General features: G+C 43.8%; 1 protein-coding gene across 5 annotated transcripts in view; it reads left to right on the top strand.

Moving 5' to 3' along the window:
* LOC124613920 (neurexin-1) overlaps window positions 1–25682 on the top strand; it is a 2081056-nt gene that overhangs the window by 1009167 nt on the left and 1046207 nt on the right. For all 5 annotated transcript variants that reach the window (XM_047142672.1, XM_047142674.1, XM_047142673.1 and 2 more), the window contains one exon: window positions 9259–9408. In XM_047142672.1, coding sequence (XP_046998628.1) covers window positions 9259–9408 — 150 coding nt within the window. The remainder of the gene's footprint in view (window positions 1–9258; window positions 9409–25682) is intronic.

Raw genomic sequence — 25682 nt, 5'->3', positions numbered from 1 at the left:
ATTCCCGCAGCATCATCCGACTTAATTCGGCTACATTTCTTTATCCTCGTTTTGCTTTTGTTGATGTTCATGTTATATCCTCCTTTCAATACACTGTCCATTCCGTTCAACTGCTCTTCCAGGTCCTTTGGTGTCTCTAACAGAATTACAATGTCATTGGCGAATCACAAAGTTTTTATTTCTTCTCCATGAATTTTAATTCCTACTCCAAATTTTTCCTTTGTTTCCTTCACTGCTTGCTCAATATACAGATTGAATAACATCGGGGATAGGCTACAACCCTGTCTCACTCCCTTCCCAACCACTGCTTCCCTTTCATGTACCTCGACTCTTACAACTGCCATCTGGTTTCTGCACAAATTGTAAATAGCCTTTCCCTCCCTGTGTTTTACCCCTGCCACCTTCACAATTTGAAAGAGGGTATTCCAGTCAACATTGTCAAAAGCTTTCTCCAAGTCTACAAATGCTAGAAACGTAGGCTTGCCTTTCCTTAATCTATTTTCTAAGATAAGTCGTAGGGTCAGTATTGCCTCACGTTTTCCAACATTTCTACGGAATCCAAACTGTTCTTCCGCGAGGTCGGCTTCCACCAGTTTTTCCATTCGTCTGTAAAGAATTGGTGTTAGTATTTTGCAGCCATGGCCTATTAAACTGATAGTTTGGTAATTTTCACATCTGTTAACACCTACTTTCTTTGGGATTGGAATTATTATATTCTTCTTGAAGTCTGAGGGTATGACGCCTGTCTCATACATCTTGCTCACTGGGTGGTAGACTTTTGTGAGGACTGGCTCTCCCAAGGCTATCAGTATTTCTAATGGAATGTTGTCTACTCTCGGGGCCATGTTTCGACTTGGGTCTTTCAGTGCTCTGTCAAACTCATACCTCCCATTTCGTCTTCATCTACATTCTCTTCCATTTGCATAATATTGTCCTCAAGAACATCGTCCTTGTATAGACCGTCTATATACTCCTTCCACCTTTCTGCTTTCTCTTATTTGCTTATACTGTTATGTGGGACTGTAGGCAAAAAACCATTATGCTACGTACCTTTTTAACGCAGTAGCAAGAGTGGGGAGAGTGTCACAGCGTCATTACGCTTTTATTTAAATTATGTGTGCTGGTTTGTCAGCCGAGTCTGACGGCCGCTGGGTGACGTCGCTTGCTGTTAATTCTTGCTTATCATGATGACGGCTGAAGTATGATGCGGTCTAACTGACGTCTGAGTCATTACAGACGGGGCAAACAAAGGCTCGGCTTGTACGAGGAACGGTTGGAAAATCGTCCGTCGTGGCATTAACTTCAGTCGTGAATTTTCAAGATGACGGAAAGCACGAGCCTGCGTGCTCGTACGTGGATATCAACGCCGCCTATCCCCGACGCTTGTCCAGTGTGTTACACGTTAATCTCCCCCCGTCGGTGAAGGAGAAATCCCCGCACCGTATCTGATCACGTTACCACCCGCACTGCACGCGGTGTGGCAAATTACGTGGCAAACGTACTCGTCAAAGATATTGCAGCTATTAAGTTACAGGAGCCGGTGATTTTTCTTTCAAACGTAGTGCATTGCTCAAGACCTGTTCAAAACGCTTATTTCACGGCTACGCAGCTTACGAGTTTTATACTTCCGGCTTTTCTTGCAAACGTCGAGTATTTATTCCCGACACGCAGGTAATTCTTGAACTCCGTAAGTACAGCCAAAAAAGAACCTACGACCTCAATCAGGTGAAATTCGGTTGGATATTGGAATAGCGGAGGAAACTAAGCACAATCACTTTTAAAATAGAACTCGGAACTAGTGAAACTCAGTGGTTATTAGTTACGAAACACGTCATCATTACCACTTCGTATTAGGTACCTACTGCCCACAAAGTGCTTAATTCAGAGTGTATAGTTGTATGAAAATTGTACATATCATATTATTTTTCCGTCCGTAACACTGAGATACGGGAGAATACTTTCGATACTGTCATTTTCACTCGTTGTTGACGTTGCCTGAAAACCCAAGGAGAAATAGTTGCAAGTTGCAGGCAGTGTATAGCGCTATTTGAAGCTTTGATAGCGGAAAGCCGTCTGCATTTCCTGTTGGAAGGAGAGCAGTGGCGGCGAGGAAACAGGTTTTGATACCTGACGACAAACGGCTCTCGCACACAACTGTTGACAATACCGATCGCTGCCGTGGCTTCCTTGATATATATATATATATATATATATATATATATATATATATATATATATATATATATGTGTGTGTGTGTGTGTGTGTGTGTGTGTGTGTGTGTGTGTGTGTGTAGCGGGAGGAGAGGGACGGAGCGGACTGGCGGCTGTGTCACGCCCCTCTGCACCTGACAAGTCGCGGATTTAAACTTGCAACAGACAGTGTGTCACGCTTTTAGCCTGTTATCAGATTTCGGAACAGTGCCACGCGACTGCATACGGATCCTCCTCGCACGTTGACTACGTCGCTTTGAGTGGTCACTATTTATACAATTTTCTCTGTGCACTTCCACCATAACTCTACCTCTGAACTGTTGAACACTCTTCTTGAGACTACGGAGAATAAAGCTAATGGGAGCAGAAAACTTTTCGTAATTGAAAAAATATCCTTTACGTCGGTTTTAGTTTGCTATAGATATGAAAACGAACAGCAATTCTCTGATTTTGCTGTTCCAAAGATACTACATAGATCACACACGGCAACCGATGTTTCGTTAATGAATTTTCACTTATATAAATCTTATTATTTATTACAATCTTTGCTTGTGTTTTCCTGAAAATGAATACGTATGAACATATAATTTGGCCTATTCACTTCCTGTCTTTGACTAAAATAACTTTCACCGTAGCAAAATTGTTTCACTACACATGGCAGTTTAGTTGTACTACATTCTCCAGAGATATTCATTAATGTGCTTATGATCTTTCTTTCAGTAATAATTTTAGCTTTCCTTTACGTATCTTACCGTGTTATGTGTAGTAAGAAAATTATTGAGAATGAGCTTTATCGTATTCTTCACAGTTGATCGTACACAGCACATAAGATACCTATGTGTCTTAAGACTGTCGCAACTGTTAATATCTTCGCAGAAACAATTTTACAGTTTTGCAGATAAGCAGGGCCTGACTCAGTTGCAATTTCACAACATCTGGTACAATTACAATAATACCCTGTCTGATAAGAAAGGGTGAAGCGCTCAAAAGACATTCTCGAGTGGCAGTGTAACCTGGTACACGTGCACATCATCGTCGAGCGTGTAAGTGATTGGGGTAGCCACCACCTGTGGCAGGCAGAGCGGCCAACAGAGAGCGTCGGTGTTGTACGAGTGTAGCGTCGCTGGCAGGCCTGCAGGCATGGTGTGTAGCGTGTGTAAGGGGTGCGAGCGGCGTCACGCGTGAGCGACCACGAGGGGCGTCGCGGACACAGCTACGGGCTGCACCCTCACCTGTGGGTCTCCTTTTGGCCGTCTGCTCAGATCGTGTAATACCGAAATCTGTGGGGCATCGGGACGGCGCCGCGACCACTGCTGAACTGCAGGCCAGTGTGAGGGCAGGTAAAGTCGTCGTGTCGAGGTGCCGGCAGCCGTCACAGTGGAGCACATCGGAACCGCTTCACATCTGGGCCTGCAATTCGAGAACTAGTAACACACTGCCCATAACAGTCTGTCTTATCCCGCGCCGTTACTCGCGGGCTGGCAGCAACCGGGCTAGGGAGTCACCGTCTGACTCGTAGACTGCCGTTAGCAGCACGGCACAACCGGCCGCGTTTGGAGTGGGGGGTGCCTTAGACGGCAACCGAGTACTCGTCATGCTGATGATGTCGCACTGTACTGTGGGAGTCACTCGGTGAGGAGCGTGCCCATCCTCAAACCCAGGGTTTTAACCGCCTACCACTGTGGTCACTGCAGTACAGGAATTTGGTGCAGTACAGGAGAGGTCGCACGGGTGCTTCGGTTTTTAATGCGATACTTTGTGACATTTTATATGAGCACCACAAGTGTGCAGCTGTCCGACTGCCTCAAGACTTCACTGTCTTCGACGCAGAATTATATGCCATATAGCGGGCAATGGAGCAGATGAGACGTTCTTCCAGTGCTAAGTTTTTTGTCTGTTCCGATTCTGTCAAAGCCTTCACTCTCTACAATATCCAGGATGGCCTCCTCCAGCTACAGTCAGAGCGACAGGAGGTGTCTTTCTGCTGGCTACCGGGGCACACGGGTATTGCGGGAAACGAAAGGGCGGATCTAGCAGCCGCGGAGGCGTCTCGTCATTCTCCGTTATTTCAGTGCGCCGTCCTCCTGCACGCTGTCGAGTTCCAGAGTCTTGCGTCGGTGGCAGAGCGAGTGGCTGGAGGTGACGGAGAGTAACTTGCGTCTAGTAAAGGCCACTACGCGGCCGTGGCGTACTTCCTTCCAGCGACGACGATGGGACGAGGTTCTCCTTACTCGTCTTCGTATGGGCCACAGCCCTATGCGCGCAGATCTCTGAACGCCACATTTTATTCGACTGTGTTTTATTTTCAGACCAGACGGCAGATGCAGATTTGGCGCCAGATCTGCAATCTGTTTCAAGTCAGGTTGAAAATGACGTTCAAACGAGTGTGGCTAACAGTTTTCCGCTGTGTCCAACTTGTATCCTAAATTTTTGGGGAGAGGTCTTCTGTGCTTTTACTTTTGTTTTAATCCGACGTACAACACCTTTCAATCTTCGCCGTTGTATTAAAGCCCGTGACTGTGTGGATGTACGCGAGTGAGGTACGAGTGAGTGAATGAGTGTCGTTTTACAAGTTACCTCCTCGCTGTATGACAGTAATATTAGACGTTTATCCACAACCGTTTCCTTTAATATGTGTAAAGGCGCTCATAACATCGACGTTGAGGGTCCGTAAGTCCCAAACACATGTACATATTACGTTGATCGATGAATCGCGGTTCTGCTTTACCCGGAATGACCGCCGTAGGTGAGTAGTCGGCTTCCTAGGGAGAGGTCCTGTTCTTTCAGTGTTTACAAAAGCCACAGCGGAGCTGCGCTTGGCGTCACGGTGTAGGGAACCATCGGATGTGACTTCGGGTCGCGGCTCGGAATGATAGAAGGAACTTTGAACTGTGTATCACGCATGTCCTCCATCCTTACGTTTCAGTTCTAGTGCGACAATATCGTGTTGCTACTTTTCAACAGGACAATGCTCGTGCAGCCACGACACGTGTCTCTGTCGACGCTGAGACGGCCAGACCTGTCCTCGACAGGAGCTGAGCTCGACCAGCTCTGTTCCAGGACACGGAGGACCGGTTCACGACGGTTGTAACACCTGTCCCCACCGAATCAGTGCGTGCATTCAGCACAGAGGGGGTCGCCTCATACTGCCGAGTTCTTCGTAAATCTGGCTCGATACAGCAATCTGTGCCGTAATGTTGCATACTCTTTCAACCCGTGAAGTTCCCTTCACTGTGCTTCTGTGTGTATTTTTTTTTTTTTTTTGCCAGCCAGTGTGCGTGTCTCTGTTTCCTTAACAACGTCCATTGATTAGACGCGAGCGGCGGCGCAGACGGGTCCGGCGGGGGCTCGCGCCACGGGCCGGCTGCCAGCCGTCAGCTGGTCGGCTCTCCGCGACCTGCGGCCAGCAGACCCGTCAAAAGGAAAGCGGTACGGTGCCGGTCTCCCTTGCTCTCATTCGCTGACGAGGACAAAATAAACACAATTATGTAATTTAATTTAATACATTAAACCTCGTGCATTAAAGGCGTCACTCTGGAAAATAACGCAAACTCAATGATCGCCAATCAGCTCTCAAGCAACGTAGTGGTCAGAAAAGCCCGGCACACTACAAACATCACGGGGTTTGGTTGTTTCAACTGGGACAACAGTGACGCCGGCGTGAAGAAGCTATGGCCGTTCAGTTTCTGCGCGACTTGCCTCACTATACTGTGTTCGTAAGAATAAACCTACGTGCTCTTCCGCGTTCACTGGAATCTCATTGGCTTCCCTTTCATGTGGAGCGGAGCCCAAGCTGTCTATATTACACTTCAGTGAGAATAACCATGAGTTTTATGCTCTCTCGTACGCGCACCTCGATTGAGCGAGAACACGGGACAACAGCACCTTCGGCTCATTTAACTCGGACAGCACTGACAAGCCAGCCGGTCACACTAGCCTGCAGTCACAGTTCCAGTTAAGACCTTAGGAGACGAGCAGACAAACAATATAGCTTAGAATTTCATTCAATTTTTAATGAGCGTAAACTGATATTCGGCAAAACTCTAGCAGTGCCGCACTCTTCGCAGGGGACCAGACAGAAAGCATGACATGCTCTCGTTCCTAGCTAACATAGTATTGTGATTAAAAAGAAAAAATATGATAATTCGTGACCTAAACGCTGGGTAATTTTTGTGAGCGAGCTATGTGTGACGCAAAAGCGTATTGCAGGGATTTTCCCGTATAGTTGATGTTAGTTACGGTCAGTCGTCTAGTAATCTTTGAATTCCTTCCACATCAGAATCTAAGAAAGACGTTTCAGTACTGAAATTGTCGTCTGCGACTTTGATATTGAGTCAGTCAACAAGAGAATCTACGAAGCCAGCCGAGCGCCACATTTCGTCCTCTTCTCTCGACGCAGCCTACCACTCCATACCTCTCTGGTGTCCGTCAGTGACGCGAGGCAAGGCGTCGAGCGTGAGTTCCAGCACATTTGTCATTTCTCGCGACTCTTGGCTCTAGATCAGTTCTGTTGCGTTCATATTACAGTGGTACGATGTCAACTGTAAAAAATACAGTGTTCGTATGGTGTGCTCGATGCTCCGAAAATTGTTTTTCATGTTCCTTGGACGCTTATCACTGTGGCTCGTGTGCCACCACATCTGTGATATAAAAAATAAAAGAGTATTTGATTTTTTCACTTTTGTCGGAAAAATGTAATTTGTTACGTTTTCCTGATTAAAAAAAAACTTCATTTACAAGCCTTTATAAACGTCGATAGTTAAGAATTTATATTCGCAATGAAAACAGGAATTGTGCGTACGTTATGTAATTAGAAACAAAATGACCTGCATTTGTAATGAAATGGTTAGATCTGTGTTAATTAGCTAAAATTTGATGAATTTTAGATTAAAAATATGAAGGTATTTCAAATTGAACCAGAAAGGAGACCAAACCGAGATTTGAACCACCGGTCCACGGAATATACAGTACCAGTTTACGATCCTACAACGCTACGATTCAGCTACACATCCCGCATTCAAAAACGCTATAACTGTATTAAATACAAGTTCTCGGATACTTGAAAGCCGATTACTTGGGTAAACCTGTGAAAAACGTTAAGAACAACAATTTTCTGCCACTTTTTAACGGTTTTCCACGTGGATGTTTCACTGCGGACCAGAAGCAACGTCACCCATTTTCACATTGTGTAGCAGCAACGCGACAATCAGAGCACAACACTACAGAGACTGGGACTGCACACGACTTTTGAAACAAAAGCTACTTAGCTACAGCGTTGTTAATATAAACCTCGAAGGCTTTTAATACATTAGAATATTCTGAAATTAGATTTACTGTAACTTAGTTATAAGGTATGTAATACACTACTGGCCATTAAAATTGCTACACCACGAAGATGACGTCCTACAGACGCGAAATTTAACCGACAGGAAGAAGATGCTGTGATATGCAAGTGATTAGCTTTTCAGAGCATTCACACAAGGTTGGCGCCGGTGGCGACACCTACAACGTGGTAACATGAGGAGAGTTTCCAACCGATTTCTCATACACAAACAGCAGTTGACCGGCGTTGCCTGGTGAAACGTTGTTCTGATGCCTCGTGTAAGGAGGAGAAATGCGTACCATCACGTTTCCGACTTTGATAAAGGTCAGATTGTAGGCTGTCGCGATTGCGGTTTATCGTATCGCGACATTGCTGCTCGCGTTGGTCGATATCCAATGACTGTTAGCAGAATATGGAATCGGTGGGTTCAGGAGGGTAATACGGAACGCCGTGCTGGATCCGAATGGCCTCGTATCACTACCAGTCGAGATGACAGGTATCTTATCCGCATGGCTGTAACGGATCGTGCAGCCACGTCTCGATCCCTGAGCCAACAGATGGTGACGTTTGCAAGACAACAACCATCTGCACGAACAGTTCGACGACGTTTGCAGCCGCATGGACTATCAGCTCGGAGACCATGGCTACGGTTACCCTTGACGCTGCATGACACACAGGAGCGACTGCGATGGTGTAGTCAACGAGGAACCTGGGTGCACGAATGGCAAAACGTCATTTTTTTCGGATGAATCCAGGTTCTGTTGACAGCATCACGATGGTCGTATCCGTGATTGGCAACATCGCGGTGAACGCACATTGGAAGCGTGTATTCGTCATCGCCATACTGGCGTATCACCTGGTTCAAATGGGTCTGAGCTGTGGGACTTGTGTGGTCGTCAGTCCCCTAGAACTTTGAACTACCTAAACCTAACTAACCTAAGGAGAGCACACACATCCATGCCCGAGGCAGGATTCGAACCTGCGACCGTAGCGGTCGTGCGGTTCCGGACTGAAGCGTGTAAAACCGCTCGGCCACTCCGGCCCGGCGTATCACCTGTCTTGATAGTATGGGGTGCCGTTGGTTACACGTCTCCATCACCTCTTGTTCGGACTGACGGCCCTTTGAACAGTGGACATTACGTTTCAGATGTGTTACGAACCGTGGCTCTACCCTTCATTCGATCCCTGCGAAACCCTACATTTCAGCAGGCTAATGCACGACCTCATGTTGCAGGTCCTGTACGGGCCTTTCTGGACACAGAAAATGTTCGACTGGTGCCCTGGCCACCACATTCTTCAGATCTCTCACCAATTGAAAACATCTGGTCAATGGTGGACGAGCAACTGTCTCGTCACAATACGCCAGTCACTACTCTTGATGAACTGTGATATTGTGTTGAAGTTGCATGGGCAGCTGTACCTGTACACGCCATCCAAGCTCTGTCTGACTCAATGCGCAGGCGTATCAAGGCCGTTATTACGTCCAGAGGTGGTTGTTCTGGGTACTGATTTCTCAGGATTTGTGCACCGAAATTGTGTGAAAATGTAATCACATGACAGTTCTAGTATAATATATTTGTGCAATGAATACCCGTTTGTCATCTGCATTTCTTCTCGGTGTAGCAATTTCAACGGCCAGCAGTGTACATAAGCAGGACGCACTTGTGCTGCGCGCCGCGGCCGGCCTGTGGGCCGTTCACTGAGAGCGCGCTTCGCTGTTGCAGACAAGGCGCCGTCCGAGGCGACGTTCCGGGGCGCCGAGTTCCTCTCGTACGACCTGAGCCGCACCGGCGGCGAGCCCATCGTCAGCAACCAGGACGCCATCTCGCTCGTCTTCAAGACGCGCCAGCCCAGCGGGCTGCTCTTCTACACAGGTACGTCTCGACGGCGCACTGCACGAAACGGTACAATTGGAATTTGTTATTAATAACTGCTCTAATGGTACAAATCACGACACAACTTGCTCCCAGGATTTGGATAGAAAGAGCTATTTAATGGGAAACGCCGAAAATATACCTAAATATGTAGAAAACTAATAAGTAAAATAGAAAATACTGGAAAATCTACAACTTACGACTGAATCCTTTATAAGGATCTCCATTGCATTGTGTTGGTTTGCAGAGCCGCTAGGAATTTAAAGTTATTAAGCCCCTGTGGCAGCCTCTTTCACCTTTCAATTCGTTCTTAAGTGGTACTTCCACCTACATGCATGTCAAGAACATTTCTGTATTGGCCACGTTCTCATATTTGTGTCGAGAGACAATTTAGCACACTTACCTCGGTTCTTGAAGGAATATGAATGTAACACGGACGAAGAGACTGCAATTCAGTGAAATCACTGCCGTCCTAAATGACTGCCCTTAGCCCGAGCAGCACTGCCGTCTCCCCCCAGTGCACCTCGGCGCACGTTGCGACACTGCTGGAGCGACTGTACGCACCGCTGTCGAAATGCGTTCCCGCTGGCTCTGCAGATCACTAATATTGGCCTACTGCGGCTGACTCTAGACGCGCCCGTGCAGACAAGTGCGACGGCGGTTCAGGCCGCGCGAGCGTTCTGGCTGCAACCGTGGTGAACCTCGCGCGGTGCAGCTGTCTGGGAACGTCTCGTCGAGGTAACTACACACTATGTGCGCAAAGTGCGGTGGGGCGCCGTCCTATTCAACTACCACCGAGTCGAGATTGTTGTCTGGAAACCAATATGGGATGCAGGAATCGCTCGAGCGTGTCCAGCTACGACACCGAAGCGAAAACAAAGCGCCGACCGCAAGTGCGGTGTGGGCTAGGCTCGGCCACACGTTCGGCTTTCGAGTGTTACGTTGAGATTCCGTGCCGATGTGTGGTTGTTCACCAGCCCACGTAGTGCTGGTGTCGCGATAGCCTCATCACTGGACAGGAAGTGCGCCAACAAATGTTCATTGCGTCAGTTAAGTCGTGGCACATGGCCGCACGTGCCGCACAGCCGACAGGTCCGACACCAGGGAGACCTGGATGTGGTAAGGCGCTCAGCTCAGGTTTCCCGCACAGTGTACTTTGAATGCCGTGCTCCTCGCTGAGACGACGTATCGCCGCCCTCGACTCTGCTCGGTGTCCTGTCTGTCGTACGGCCGCCGAGAGTGATTGTCGTCGGAATCACTCCCAGTCCTCAGGGACTCGTTCACTAAACCTCTAAATACTGTTCCTTCTTCCTATATCCATAATTAAAACGGACGACTTGGGACGTCAGCTGGTATAATGTATGTTAAAAAATGACGTAATTCCTCCAGCTGTATTAAGGTGTTGGTTTTATTGACAACTAGTTTCGATGTTGTTAAATCATCATCTTCAGGCCCTAAATACAACATACCATACATAAACAACCAATGCAACAACAGTAATTTATGAGTTATTATGCAAAACAATTCTATTATAACCGTATTACATCATGGATAATTTTAATGAAACTAATTACATTTTTGGTCACTTCCGTTAAAATACCATCACTCTGGACATTAGCCATTTACGTGGTATCACTAAATACAATTGAAGCTGTATATGCACAATCATATTATTGTAGGTTAATATCAGGTATTAAAAATGGAAGTATATAAAATCTTAAGCGACAAGCCGTTATTCTAATGGATAATAATATAGGCGTGGAACATTGTAAATTATTATCATTATTTTTATTTTTTTATTTAAATAATGAACTGTAAAAAGGAGAATATACGCATTGCCAATCAGACATATGTTAGGTAAACTTCATTGTTTACTAGTAGTGAACGGTGGGCAAGGTAGACTAGAGTTACGTTTACAAAATTCTGTACTGTCGTCATACTAAGGTAATAGTGGCGTAATTTACTTAGACAACTTCGTTCCTAACACCACGAAAGAAATGATAAGGGACCGAAAAAAATAGTGTGAAACCCAGTTGGTAAAAGGTAGTCAATAGTGTAAAATACAAACTAATCAATATAAAAAGAACTATTCATTCCAATAAAAGTATAAGTTAACGTTACTGAAATAATTTCTATGTCGGTGTCTCATCGAAGGCTATGACAAAGGTCTAAAATAATCAATTCCAGTAAGTTTATATAGTCAAAAGCACGATCAGGTACATGGCAGTGCTCTAAATAGAAGCAATCTAGGTAATGTCAGTTGAAATAAACGGTCATATATGTAACCTATTTGTTGTTCCTATAATAAATACATACAAAAAAATCCACTCAGTAAAATACATGCTGTGTAACTCATGTATTAAGTATGTGATCTCGTCGAGTGTCAATTCGAGTTATTTATGATCAATGATGCGCTTAATCTCTATTTACTATGGGCAAATAGACTACTGTACCAATCACTACTTCATTTTACTTATCTTTATAATTCAGTTGTATAGAATTGGTAGTTAAAGCATATCGGCTACCCAATGATTTACAAGAAACGAGCATGAAAGTTGGAAGCACAATTATGTTGGGTATAACACCAATTTACTGATTAAGACAGACTGACTATAATAACGGAAGTTAATAATGTACCAAGTATAAAATCTGTCTAAAGAGCGCAAGTTACTCATCGAAATGACAACATATTGAACTCTATACTAGGTATAAGCGGATATAAACACGTGGATTACTATCTTATAATCAGTATTAAACAGCAGAATCTCTACACTCGGGAGAAACAGTTCAAGTATCGACACTGATCTACAAAGCAAGCTAAGTCATACTAAAAGTGATGAACAGCAACACGCGGTAAGCGGACGGAGAAACGGCCGTGCTTCTTTGTTATTACGTGTAGGACGTCTAAGTAGGCAGCGGAGATTTCGTACTGGTCACTACATGCCTTCCGCATGGAATACGCCCATCTCACCACCGACTACTAGTGTTAGCCACGTATGATCGCTATCCACAACTGTGGTGAGTTACTTGTAAAATGTTGTCTACTTAGACGTCCTACACGTCATAATAACAAGCACAACAGTCAGCTTCGCTCGCGAAAGTGTTCGTTGCTGGACCTTCTCAGAGGTCGATTCCTGGAGCACCGTCTGCGGTCCCTTGTTTTATAAAGTTTTCCATCATCTTGTTTCACCCGTTTGGTGATCAGTTGCTTGTTTTTTAATTAACCTTTGCTATTGTATTTGCTGTTTTACAGCATGTTTCTAAAGTTTTATATTATTGCCGTTCGTTGCGTGTAAGGCCTTCAGCCACGATTGTGATCGTTTGCCTTAAAATTCTAATTTGGTGTTTCTACGTTTTAGTAGTAAGCCTTAAAACCTTATTTACTGCCATTCCTGGCGTCTGATGCCTTCTGCTGTGCTTGTGGTGACTTACTTTTAATATTTCAATACCTGTAAGTTGTAAATTGCAGCGAGTTCTTAAACAGTTTTTAATTTATTGACATTCCTGGCGTGTAAGGCCTTCTGCCTAGATCACAGTGGCTTGTTTTTAAAACATTATCCGTCGTATTTGTATTTAATGGTGATTTGCTAAATTGTAGCTGAAAACACTATTATTTGCACAGTTGTTTATTCCTTCATTAATAAATCAGAACACTAGTTCCTCAGTAAGTTCTCATCACCATCTTTTCATCCATGTCGTTAATGAACATCCTTTCTTGTATCGAGTTTCCGTCTGCTTTTATCTCATTTTCCACGTCTGCCTTACGCCACTACTTTCTCGACTCCAGCAACTCTACGAGACAACGTGGAAGCTCAGACGCACTCGAATCAGAGACAGCGCATTGCCTGCCTGCTCTGCAATGTCCAACTGCCGTCTGACAGTTTCCCAAACAACTTAGTTTCGCCGAAGAATTTTGAAGGTAATTGGAAATCAAAGATTAACCTTGGTTTTCGAACTTTCAACCTGATGAATGAAGGCAAGCTGAAAAGTAGATATTGTTGTTGTTCTTCTTCCTCTCCGTTTCTCCCGCAGTGTACCTGGGTCCGTCCCTTTTATCTCTCTTTCTCCACGTGGCGCCATCTCGTGTTCGGTCAGCATTCAGATGCGCTTGTCTTGACGTCTTCAGGAGGCAATCTAGCGAACGTCGCCTCGTTCTCGCGATACGTCGTTTACCGTCGACCCTCAGCAGAATTCCGCGATTTGCTATTGTTTCTTGGTCTGCTCGAAGTACGCGTCCATACATACTACTGTAGACGGTTTCCCTCGTCTTCTCCCCGATAGTGCTACTCCGTATCGCCTGACAGCTTCATTATTGGTCACACTATCGTCATGTGTCTAGTCAGACGTCCACCGAAGTATTTCTGTTTCCGTTACAGTGAGACTCTGCTCTGCTTCTTTTCTTGCGAGCCAACATTCTGCACCGCCCGCGGCGAGTGGGCAGATTGTAGGACAGTGTATATTCGACACGAGGCAGTCCGCGACTTATCATCACAAAATATAGCAGAGATGGTCCACCGTTTAAGACGTGAATTGCTGTGACGGTCTGTGATTTCTGGAGCTAGTGAGCACTAGGAAATGATTTTTGATGGTTCAAATGGCTCTGAGCACTATGGGACTTAACATCTGAGGTCATCAGTCCCATAGACTTAGAACTACAGAACTCTAATCTAAGGACATCACACAAATCCATGCCCGAGGCAGGATTCGAATATGCGACCGTAGCAGGCGCGCGGTTCCGGACTGAAGCGCCTAGAACCGCTCGGCCACAGCGGCCGGTATGATTTTTGAGCCAAAATACTTGTAGATATTGCTCTCTGGCAAACCTAGAACGTCTGTCTCGATGGTTGCCGTATTATGTGCATTATAATGACGAAGAGAAGGTCAAGAAGAGAAGATATCTGACAGACTCCACGGAAACAGGAAAACCACCTGTTACTCAAGTAGGGGCGAGTATTTAGGATTGTGGTAGAGCAACTGGAACCGTTTAGTGAGCGCTTCACGTCCTTGACGATCTCGTAAGGCAAATCATGTGAGATGAAGTGGCCTTTTCCATGTACATGAAGGCGAAATATAGATGTTTAGACTTCTCACAGAGTTTCTCAACATAGAAACAAGTTACACGGATAGCATCGATAGTCGCACAGCCTTTTACAAAACCACGCCAATTGGTAATAACATTGACAACTTTACACATTTTTCTTTGTGTGGTGCGCTCTAAGATATTCAACGTATGAAATAAGAAGCTGTTTCCAGATTGGGACTACAGTGCTCAGTGTCCACCTGCTGTCTTTGAGGAAACCTGTCAGCCACACTACCTTGAGCTCCACAGCTGTGCTGGTGCCCGCAGTTTGAGGGTTCAGTCCCCTTCCCAACTTTCATCCTCCCAAGGGTTTCTGCAACTTGAGGCTCGATGGTTGCCCTACTAGGGAATGTGGAAGGCTGGTTCGAAGTACTCCCTGCTTTCCTCGTTGAGTCAATGATTCTTCTTTACTGCTGCCGCAGGATTCCGTCCGTCAGTAGTACGCCTACGTGGCTCATTTGCTAGGCGATAGGTGCCATGTCGGCCATGTCAAGCTTTCCACGGATCTCGCTGTAAAGGGATGCTTTGGCTGCTGCGACAACCTGCTATGCATCACGTCTGGAACCACAGTAAGCGTTCCAGTTTTCAGATGCTTTCGAAGCGAGGAACTTGTAGTAGTACTCTTTTTTCACCCTCATTTTGTTATTAACGTTTGCTGTCCATAATCATGTCTGACGGATCTTTTTTACGTAGTTATTCGTGGGTAACTAATTCGACACCTTCTTTTAGTATACGCCATGAAATTTCGGCTTCAGTGAGTGAGGTTTGAGATGGTGTGATTCTGTGTTTCCTCCAACTATCGCCATTTTATCAGTGCTCGGCCACTTCGCTGTTATTTCTTGTGAGTCACTTTCTTGATGCGCATCCGGGCTAGGCGTGGCTCGTTCCTTCGGACCTAGATTTAGCATTTGGTCACGTTTTCGCACAGGAATTAAGTCAGTATATCTGATGTTGCTGCCACTCTAGTATGTCCAACTACGTGGCGCTAATGTGAAAACACAAATATTCCTGCATTTTCGATACAGGAACTCAATAAGAGGCAGGGGAGAGCATAGTGTACCCATGACGTGTTCTGTCAGTCTTCGGTCTAGTGGCTGACTTTAGAATCACATGAAAGAGTGGCCACAAGACATCGCCAGGAGCAGCTTCCGACATTTTCAACAGTTTTTATTATTGTTAGGCATGAGGATGTATTTTGCGCAGCGTTTGTAAATATTCTGCGTTCTACACATTTAAGTAGTGTATAATACATTAAAGCTATTTGGAATACAGGGTGGTTAAAAACAGTCTGAAAAGCTTGTAAGGCTGTTGCAGGGAATTTTCACTAAGAAGTAATTTTTAGGAGAAAAGTTCGATACATTGGCCGTTTCCGGGTTATCTAACATAGAAGTTAGTCAATCAGGTGGTTGCGCGCGCAAATGCGAGACTTGCACGTGCTGAAATGTGGTAACGCACAGACATCTGTAGCTCTCTGAGCTGGCACTTGTTCAGAAGCTCACCAGTTAAAATGTGCTTTCGCTTTTCCCGGAAGTGATAAATTTAAGCAAGGTCAACAAAAGCTACGATTCTTAGGTTTGAGGAAACCAAACGAAGATCATGTTTGGCGGCAGTGTCTGTTGCACGCAACTGGAATTTGTGTTCCCCACGAACTGATTGGCTAACTTCAGTGCTAAATAATTCGGAAACGGCGCGAGGTGTATCGAATTTCTTTCGAAGCAATTACTTCTCAGCAGAACCTCCGCTGCAAAACCCTTACAAGCGTTTCACACTGTTTCCAACGATCCTACATTTTATTGGTCATACTTCGTCGTTGGTGCACCATCTTCTACTAAGGAACTTGCGATACTCGCAAACGAACTAAGTTCCTTTAAGGACTAAACAACATTGACCTTTGAGTTACAGGTCACACGGATAATGACATCCAGTGTGCATTTTACAGTTATATGTTATTCTTCTTCCTCGTCTTCTTCTTCTTATTATTATTATTTAAAAATATAAGGAATTGCTCTCTTGATGTTAAATGGCATAGGTGTCTTGTAGGGTAATTGCCTCTATTAGTATGCCGCCATTCAAATAGAAAATAAAATGGCATCCACCCTACCCCAGGCCTTGTGGTTTTCATCTTAAAGACAAAAATTACAACCACACCTAGGTTTATTACCAAAAGTGTTGTCATGTTGTTGTTGTTGTGGTCCTCAATCCTGAGACTGGATTGATGCAGCTCTCCATGCTACTTTATCCTGTGCAAGCTTCTTCATCTCCCAGTACCTACTGCAACCTACATCCTTCTGAATCTGCTTGATGTATCTCTTGGTCTCCCTCTACGATTTTTACCCTCCACGCTGCCCTCCAGTACCAAATTGGCGATCCCTTGATGCCTCAGAACATATCCTACCAACCGATCCCTTCTTCTGGTCAAGTTGTGCCACAAACTTCTCCTCCCCCTAATCCTATTCAATACTTCCTCATTAGTTATGTGATCTACCCATCTAATCTTCAGCATTCTTCTGTAGCACCACATTTCGAAAGATTCTATTCTCTTCTTGTCCAAACTATTTATCGTCCATGTTTCACTTCCATACATGGCTACACTCCATACAAACACTTTCAGAAATGACTTCCTGACACTTAAATCTATACTCGATGATAACAAATTTCTCTTCTTCAGAAACGCTTTCCTTGCCATTGCCAGTCTACATTTTATATCCTCTCTACTTCGACCATCATCAGTTATTTTGCTCCCCAAATGGCAAAAGTCATCTACTACTTTAAGTGTCTCATTTCCTAATCTAATTCCCTCAGCATCACCCGACCTAATTTGACTACATTTCATTATCCTCGTTTTGCATTTGATGATGTTCATCTTATATCCTCCCTTCAAGACACTGTCCATTCCGTTCAACTGCTCTTCCAAGTCCTTTGCTGTCTCTGACATAATTACAATGTCATCGGCGAACCTTAAAGTTTTTATTTTTTCTCCATGGATTTTAATACCTACTCGGAATTTTTCTTTTGTTTCCCTTACTGCTTGCTCAATATACAGATTGAATAACATCGGGGAGAGGCTACAACCCTGTCTCACTCCCTTCCCAACCACTGCTTCCCTTTCATGTCCCTCAATTCTTATAACTGCCGTCTGGTTTCTGTACAAATTGTAAATAGCCTTTCGGTCATATGAAGTCTTTACTCATATGTTTTTGTTATTATTATGGATAACCGACTAACTATGCTTGACGTGTGATGCAAAATGTTATCAAACTGCGTGCTATTTTAATTACCTAATGAGACAATTGATTATCTGAAGTCGCCCGGTTTGTGTGTGCTCATATAAAAAATAATGAGTTCTTATCTGTTAACGACCACTACAGCAGCTGCCTAAGTGTTGGGCTGAGGACTCAAATGTAGATTATGCCCAATGCGTGACCATGGGGTGCCCACATCATGGCAAACTGAATAAAGTGTGAGTGCGGTCACTTTTAGAAGATCGTGTCACTGGAAGTGTTGCCATCATCAGTGGCGGATTTAAGAATTTTGTGCCCATAGCCACACCATATTACATGCGGACGTCCCCCCCCCCCTCCCCCAAAAACAAAAACATGTTTTAAATAATAACTATCACCCGATCACTTTATAATTACCGTTTTGGGTGGGAGCGCTGTGAGCTGTTTCCGTACTCTGCTATTCGTTGTTCTGAAGGACGCGTCAGCGGTCTAGTCGCGCTCAATCAAAATGTGATATGGTTCCTGAACTGTACTTGGTGTACGGCAGCGGATAAAACAAACTTAAAACTGCATTGTGTTAACACATTCTTCTGTCGAAAGACAACAGAAACGAATACAAGGAAAAGAGCTTTTCTTTTATGGCCTAAAAATTCAGCAGAGCGTGTAGGAGACAACGGATTTTTGTTATACATTCACTCTTCATATGTTCTTTTACTCGAAATTGTTGAAAATGAAAACAAAAAAGTTGTTTTACGATCTAAAAATTGAAGCCAACGTGTCACACATTAGAAATTAATACATACTTTCACAGAGATGCGTTCAGAATTAAAATTAAACCGTTGTTTTACGATCTAATATCTTGAATGTGTATCATATTAATACGTGAATCTATAAGAAAGCGTAAGAAATGAATAGAAATTTCGGTGTACGAGCTAATAACTAAATACAGATGGACAAACACCGAACTGGATTTGCTATTACATAATTCTACAGGCTAGTGTGGAAAACTCAAATTTGTTTTATAGTCTAATAGCTAATGTGTAAAGCATTAGGGTCTGTGTAGCTAGACGCTGCATAATAAGTGTACACAATACCTTTAATCCATGTAAGAGCTGAACAGTTTTGTACTGCAGCTGCTGCTCTCACCATAGCTCTTTCTAACGGTATTAGCAAAGCATTTACGTGCCTATCGATAGAACTGAACTACATTATTTACTAACACTTTTTCATCTGAGCGTACTCTCCGATAACATATGCCGGCCGGTGTGGCCGTGCGGTTCTAGGCGCTTGAGTCCGGAACCGCGTGACTGCTACGGTCGCAGGTTCGAATCCTGCCTCGGGCATGGATATGTGTGATGTCCTTATGTTAGTTAGCTTTAAGTAGTTCTAAGTTCTAGGGGACTGATGACCACAGATGTTAAGTCCCATAGTGCTCAGAGCCATTTGAACCATTTGAACCGATAACATATATTTCCGTGATAACTATACACTTCATTAGACGCCAAGAATACGCATCAGTTGTAATATACGAGGGTTGGAACATTAATAGTGGCAACTATTTATGTACAGCTCGTACAAAATAGATACGTGTTTCGAAGTTTTACTGGCCTTCAAAGTAGTCACCATCATTGAGTATAACCAGTTGGCAGCGATGTGGCCAGTCGTAGGGTACTCTTAGCAGCAGCGCCACTCGTGTTGACAGTTCGAGCGGCGCGGTCTGTTGCCCGACGAATTTGCAGCAGTTCTAAACGAATGCCGTGGAGTGTTTCCTTCAGTTTAGAAATCGAGTTGAACTCACGAGGGCTTAATTCAGGGAAGATCGGTATGTGGTATAGCTCGTAGCAGCCCAATCAGTCAAACAAATCAGTAATAGGACGTGCTTGAGCATTGTCCTGCAAAATGATGGTCAGGTCCTGCAAAAAGTGTCATGACTTCTGTCTCTAAGCTGCTCGTAAGTTGTGTTCAACTGAATTCTCACGATGAGATAAAATATAAGAAATATTTTTCCAATCTGCAATACCATTAGTAGCAACCGCGGTCCTACCTCCGAACAATTTCCATCGTGCACAAACAGCACCGGTGCTACAGGTGTATACTAGAAAATCATGCAAAGTTGATTCACCATTTAAAAGTCAACGGTAAAATACATTTGTTTTCAAATATCTGGTTTTATCGCCTATTGATCTTCTTGAATTAGAAAAATCACCGTTACATTTTTGAATAATGCCACGTTGTAAGAGAATCTCAGTTGTTGATTCATTGACACACGATTCTGCAGGATCATCACTAAAGAGGTTATTTCTTTTTGTAATGTCTGACTCGACACAAAGTTTTTTGTGAAACTCGAAATCAGGAACAATTTGCTTTTCTTCATTTTCAACTTTTGTTTCGTCTGTATTTACTGCTTTTACAACAGCTCCAATGCCAGAAATATCATCCGTACTACTTGAACTCGAAGTCGAACCAACATCATTTTTTGCAAAAAATGTATCTACTCTGGCAAGCGTTTTTAGAACATTGGCTTCTCGTTCTCGCCTTTCCTTCGATAATTTCCGAAATACCGCCCCATTTAATTTTGCACATTCGCTTTTTTACTGTTATACATGATAAGGCACTTAACAAAATTGTCAACCAACAAACAAAACAAAAGAAAAAAATTGTAAAAGAAAAGAAAGAAAGACTGTATCCAGTTCCAATCGCACATGAGTGCAAAACAGTTTACTTTAAAGACCGCACACGAGCACAAAGATTTTCCCTTTAAACACGAAGCGATGAACCGACCAACTCGGATGACCCGGCGTAACTGTGCTATGAAAGAACGTCAATGAAGAATAACTTAATTTCGTGGTCACCTGTTTCTCTGTTGTCAGCGAACAGTAGAAGCACAACGGACGGCTGGAATTCATCCAGTAAAGAAAAAGGGACAGTGCTTTTTTGGCTTCTGTTTCCCACGACGCCGGAATTTTAGGTGGGATGCAAATATGTTCTGAATATTTTTGACACTGTCTTTTTAATTTAAAAAGCAAATAATTTTTGCAATTTCTTGCAGTGAGGTGTCTGGATCGCCTCTTATTCCACTTATTCTTATAACATTTTAGCGGTTTCTGTGGGCAGAGAAGACAGACTACAAAGTTTAAGTAGTCTTGTTCGCAGTTGATGGGGTGCGTTGTCATTTGTGTGAACACTGCTGTGTAGACGCAAATGCACCTTTTATTCCAACATAAAATAAAAATAACCTTTCCTCGAAGAAAAAATGCTTAGGTAAGAAGTTTAATGTAAAATTTGCAATGCCACGTACTATTCGATTACAGAGAGTGGGGACCGTGGTATCGTGTAGGCTGCAGCAGAATAAATGAGACAAACGAAAGTTCGTTTCTTCTTTTTTCGCCAAAAAAAGTAACTAAGTAAATAAAGAAATAAAATTTTTAAACTGTTATGAAGTGTATTTCACACATTATTATATATTATATTATGTACATCATATTATATATAATATGTATATTATATATTCGGCTTATGTTCTTTCCGTATAAACACGTGTTTATCGACGTAAAACATATCCCAGTATCAACATGTTTTGTCATTAAATCAAAGCTCAGATATTGAAGACCACAGAGCTTTCACATTCATTACAGTAATGGAGGGTTGACTTCATACTTCCCTGTAATTTCTGCAAGAAATTTAAGTAGAGTCGGGTTTTACATACTGACGCCCACACATGTTACGGTGTTTAAGAAACTGCTGGTTAGTTTATCACAGCTTTTCAGGAGTACCGGTATTTTCACGGGGAAAATATGGTAGGGTTAAGTAGAAACCGACAACATTCTCGGAATAATAACGTTTCAAACGTTACTTCAGAATATTTTGAACAATCATGAAGATGATACCAGACAGAAACCCAATGTTAAATTTCCATTCAGTCACCAAGTAAAATATGTTTATTTCCAAGCTTGTATTGTCCAATTTCGTTCTTAAGGTTTATTTGAACTAGCAAGTTGTTTAACAATATTAAAATTTTTTATCGTTTGTAAGCGCAGTTATTTTAAAACGTAAAAGGTTAAAATGAGTACAGAGCAAAAAATGTCGCCGTTACGCCCATGCCTAGTGGACATACATGTATATCCGCTGCTGGCCATCATCGTATTTACCCAATGGCCCCTTACTACTACAGTGAATAGTCATCATTAATAAAAAAAGCATTTGTTGTTGATGTTCAAGATGCCATATTGTGACGCAGTACAATTTGTCGTACACTTTTACAAATACTACGGCCGATTGACATGAGGGCATAAACAGACATCTTCCTTAGAGTTAAAGTAAATAGTGTTGATGTATGTGGCCATACCTTCCTGATAAGTAGAGGAGGAATTGTTTGTCAACCAGACCCAGACTTAGAGCATTGCCTATCGAAGTCTCGCGTTCGTATCCCCAAGATGGTTTTGCAACTGAGGCAGTAATACTGGATTAGATGTTGTTCATGATGACGTCCTTTTGCTGGTACGACTTCTAAAATTGGAATGTACAGGGTGATTTCCTCCTCTGTGTACAAACTCTAGGGATTGATCGGTGAGATGGTAAGGAACAAAATGGTTAATGAATTTATGTCCGTAAATGCATGGGTTCCCTGCTAGAGAGCATTTATTCAATCATGTATTATTACGGAGGCTGCGGTCTAATATCGCTGTACAATGCGGCCACAGTTACAGTATGTGTTGAAAATGTTTTCCATGTGCCTCAACGCACGCGTGTATGCGCCATAGGATGTGGTGTCTCACACGTTCACATAGGCCAGGCTGCATCCGAACGGTGTCAAAGCCACATGAATGCGCTGCTCCAGTGTTTCCAAATCTCGAATGGGCTCTGGACACATGATACTTTCGAGATGGCCCGATAACGAGAATTAGCACGGGTTGAGATCCGATGAACGAGCAGGCCCTGTAACTGGACCTCCTCGTCCGATCCATCGACTACGGAAGACGCGATTGAGATGCGTACAAACGTTAGCGGCGAAGTGGACCGGAGCGCCATCACGTAGCAGCCAGAGTCCTCGAATCATCAATTACACTTCCTCCAGCAGCGGAGGCAAAGTCACTCGAAAGAAACGCCGATAGTTCCGGCAATTTAGGCGGCGTTCGAGGACGACTGGTCCCAAAATACGGTCGCCATTTATACTGTCCAATACATTCCGGCTGCACCGATGCAGATGATTCGCTGCCACCGTACCGTGTGGGTTCTGCGTACTACCCCACAGATGACTGCTGTGAAAGCTGAAGATACCACTCCGCCTAAAAGTGGCCTCATCTGACTAGGTTGGGGCCGGCCGGTGTGGCCGTGCGGTTCTAGGCGCTTCAGTCTGGAACCGCGTGACCGCTACGGTCGCAGGTTCGAATCCTGCCTCGGGCATGGATGTGTGTGATGTCTTTAGGTTAGTTAGGTTTAAGTAGTTATAAGTTCTACGGGACTGACGACCACAGGAGTTAAGTCCCATAGTGCTCAGTGCCATTTGAACCATTTGACTAGGTTGGATGGCACAAATCCCGGAACAGTGGTTTCCTGATGAAGAAACCAGTGACAAAACTGCTCGCAATATGGAAAGTCTGTCGCCAGTAAGCCCTGCACACGATGTAAGTGATGAGGGTAATAACAGTTGTCATGAAGAATGTTCCACACGGACGCCTGGCTTACCCTGTCCCGGCGGGCCAACTGACTGTACTGACACGGCGGTCACCTTTCTCAGTGTTGATCACAGTTTCCTGCAAGACTGGTGTCCGAAAATTCGGATGTGTCCTTCATGATTACCTGCTTCCTCAAACGACCCTGTCTCAGACAAATGGCGAAACACTGTTGCAGACATTTAATGCTGTGATTGTTGTCGGCGGGGATAGGTCTCCTGATACAACCTTGCTGCCCGCCTCCCGTCGCCATTTGCCTTTCCACAAGTAAACACCATGGCGGCAAGCTCTCGATTCGAATACGGAACCATTGTGTAAAAAGCAGTATCTCGTCCACTACAATGTGAGTCGGCAAGAGAAGTGAATCGAACACAACATTATCAACTACTGTGGCAGGAGAGGGCGCTAGGGCATGACGTATGAGGAACAGTACCACCCTGTAGGACGAAACCACGCGTGTTGTAACTGTGGCTGCGTGGTACAGCGCGTGTTACACCGCAGTCTCTGCTACAAAGTATGACTGAATAAGTGGTCTCTAGCATGGATACCATGCATTTCCAGACATAAGTTCATTAGACCTCTTTTGTTCTGTATTCTCTCATCGATCAGTCCCTAGAGTTTGTACATCGCGGAAAAAATCACTCTGTGTAAGTCTCATAATTTTAAATGGATTTGTGCTTGTTGTAGAATAGTTTTAATGGATTATTCGATAATGTCAGGATATAAAACTTTGATACTATACTTTAAAAAAGACAATCAGGACCTACAGTGTTTCATAGATCTATTTCCTAAATGCTTATAGCCATCATGTGGAAATCGATTAAAAAAAAAAAACAGCAATACTGGAAGCTGTGTTGTAGCCAGTATGCTGATGGAATTCAGTATTACTCCACGTGATGACTGAAATCATCGCGTCTGTCCACGTTGCTTCCGACACAACCAAGACTGGTAAACTAACTTTAGAATGGACTCGTAGCTATGGCTGGTGGAAAAGGTATTTCCAGATGTGTTACGGGTCGACTACGCAGTGCTAATGCCAGTATGGCGTTGTAAATAAATACCTACGACTGACCTTCAAGTCTATAATTAATTACCATTTACATAGACTGCTTGGGATTTTCGTCGTTAGCTATGACAAAAAATAAGAGATCTGCTTAACAGTTTGAGGCACTTAACTCGTTAAGTTAATAGATACGCGCTATAATTACTATAACAGGACAGTCACCACTGTATTAGTGACTATACGATGTGCAGTCTTTTTTTCCATCTGTCATTGTTCGTGTGTTTTTCGTAGTTTGAATAACGTTCACGAAATGTTAATTGGTTTTGGAGAATATGCTTATCGAGAGACTGTGCTCGATGTCTAAAGTCGCGTTTTGTGTCGTATAGTGGCATAGGCATTGTGACCTCTCTGTCTTTACAACTTTGCATGCAGAAAAAGTTTATTTTTGTTGCACAGTGATCATTTCTCAGTCTCGTTTCTGTGTGATGCGAACATACATACTTCGGATTATTATTGACTCACAGCAATGTTGCAGGTACGGACTGCAAGAGCTGGACGGATAAAAGTCTACAAAAATGGAGGCCGAAATAGATCTCGTATCTCTCACGGCCAAAACGACATGCAGCGACCCCACAACGGCACTTTTAAGAGCCAAACATCAACAAAAGCTATAGGACCTTGTGTACGAGCCTTGCTACTAAATGTAGAAGGGATATCGAGAGATAAACGCGAGTATTTGAGCAAAATAGCGATAGAAAACGAAGTTGATATCATTTTTCTGCAGGAAATTGATCTCGCCGAGGAAATGCAGATAAACACCCGAGCCTTAATAACCGGATATAAAATAGTAAGCATTATACTATCCGATATTTATGGATCAATTGTGGACGTTCGTCAAGATATACAGGAATATACGGTGACTGCAAGCTATCAGGAACAAAACACGAAAATCATAATAATCAACGTAGCAGGAATTATAATCACAGCATTATACAAACTACCTAATTACACGTGGCAAAATCCCAAATTACAAGACGTACCTCATCCTGGAATTTATATAGGAGACTTTAACAGCCACCATAAAATGTGGGGTTGCAGAACAAATGATCCGAACGGAGAAGCTCTTACAGCTTGGATCGAAAATCACCACCACCACCTCTCATACGATGCAAAGAACTGGAAACGTTTCACTCTGCCCGATGGCAGACTGATACAACCCTAGATCTCTGCATTTTAAGAATTGATCAACAACACACCCCAGTACCCCACACAAAGAAGGTGTGTTACCAGGTCTCCCT

Source organism: Schistocerca americana, chromosome 4 (genome assembly GCF_021461395.2).
Source record: "Schistocerca americana isolate TAMUIC-IGC-003095 chromosome 4, iqSchAmer2.1, whole genome shotgun sequence".
NCBI classification, from domain to species: Eukaryota; Metazoa; Arthropoda; class Insecta; order Orthoptera; family Acrididae; genus Schistocerca; species Schistocerca americana.
This window is presented reverse-complemented; position numbering and strand designations above follow the sequence as displayed.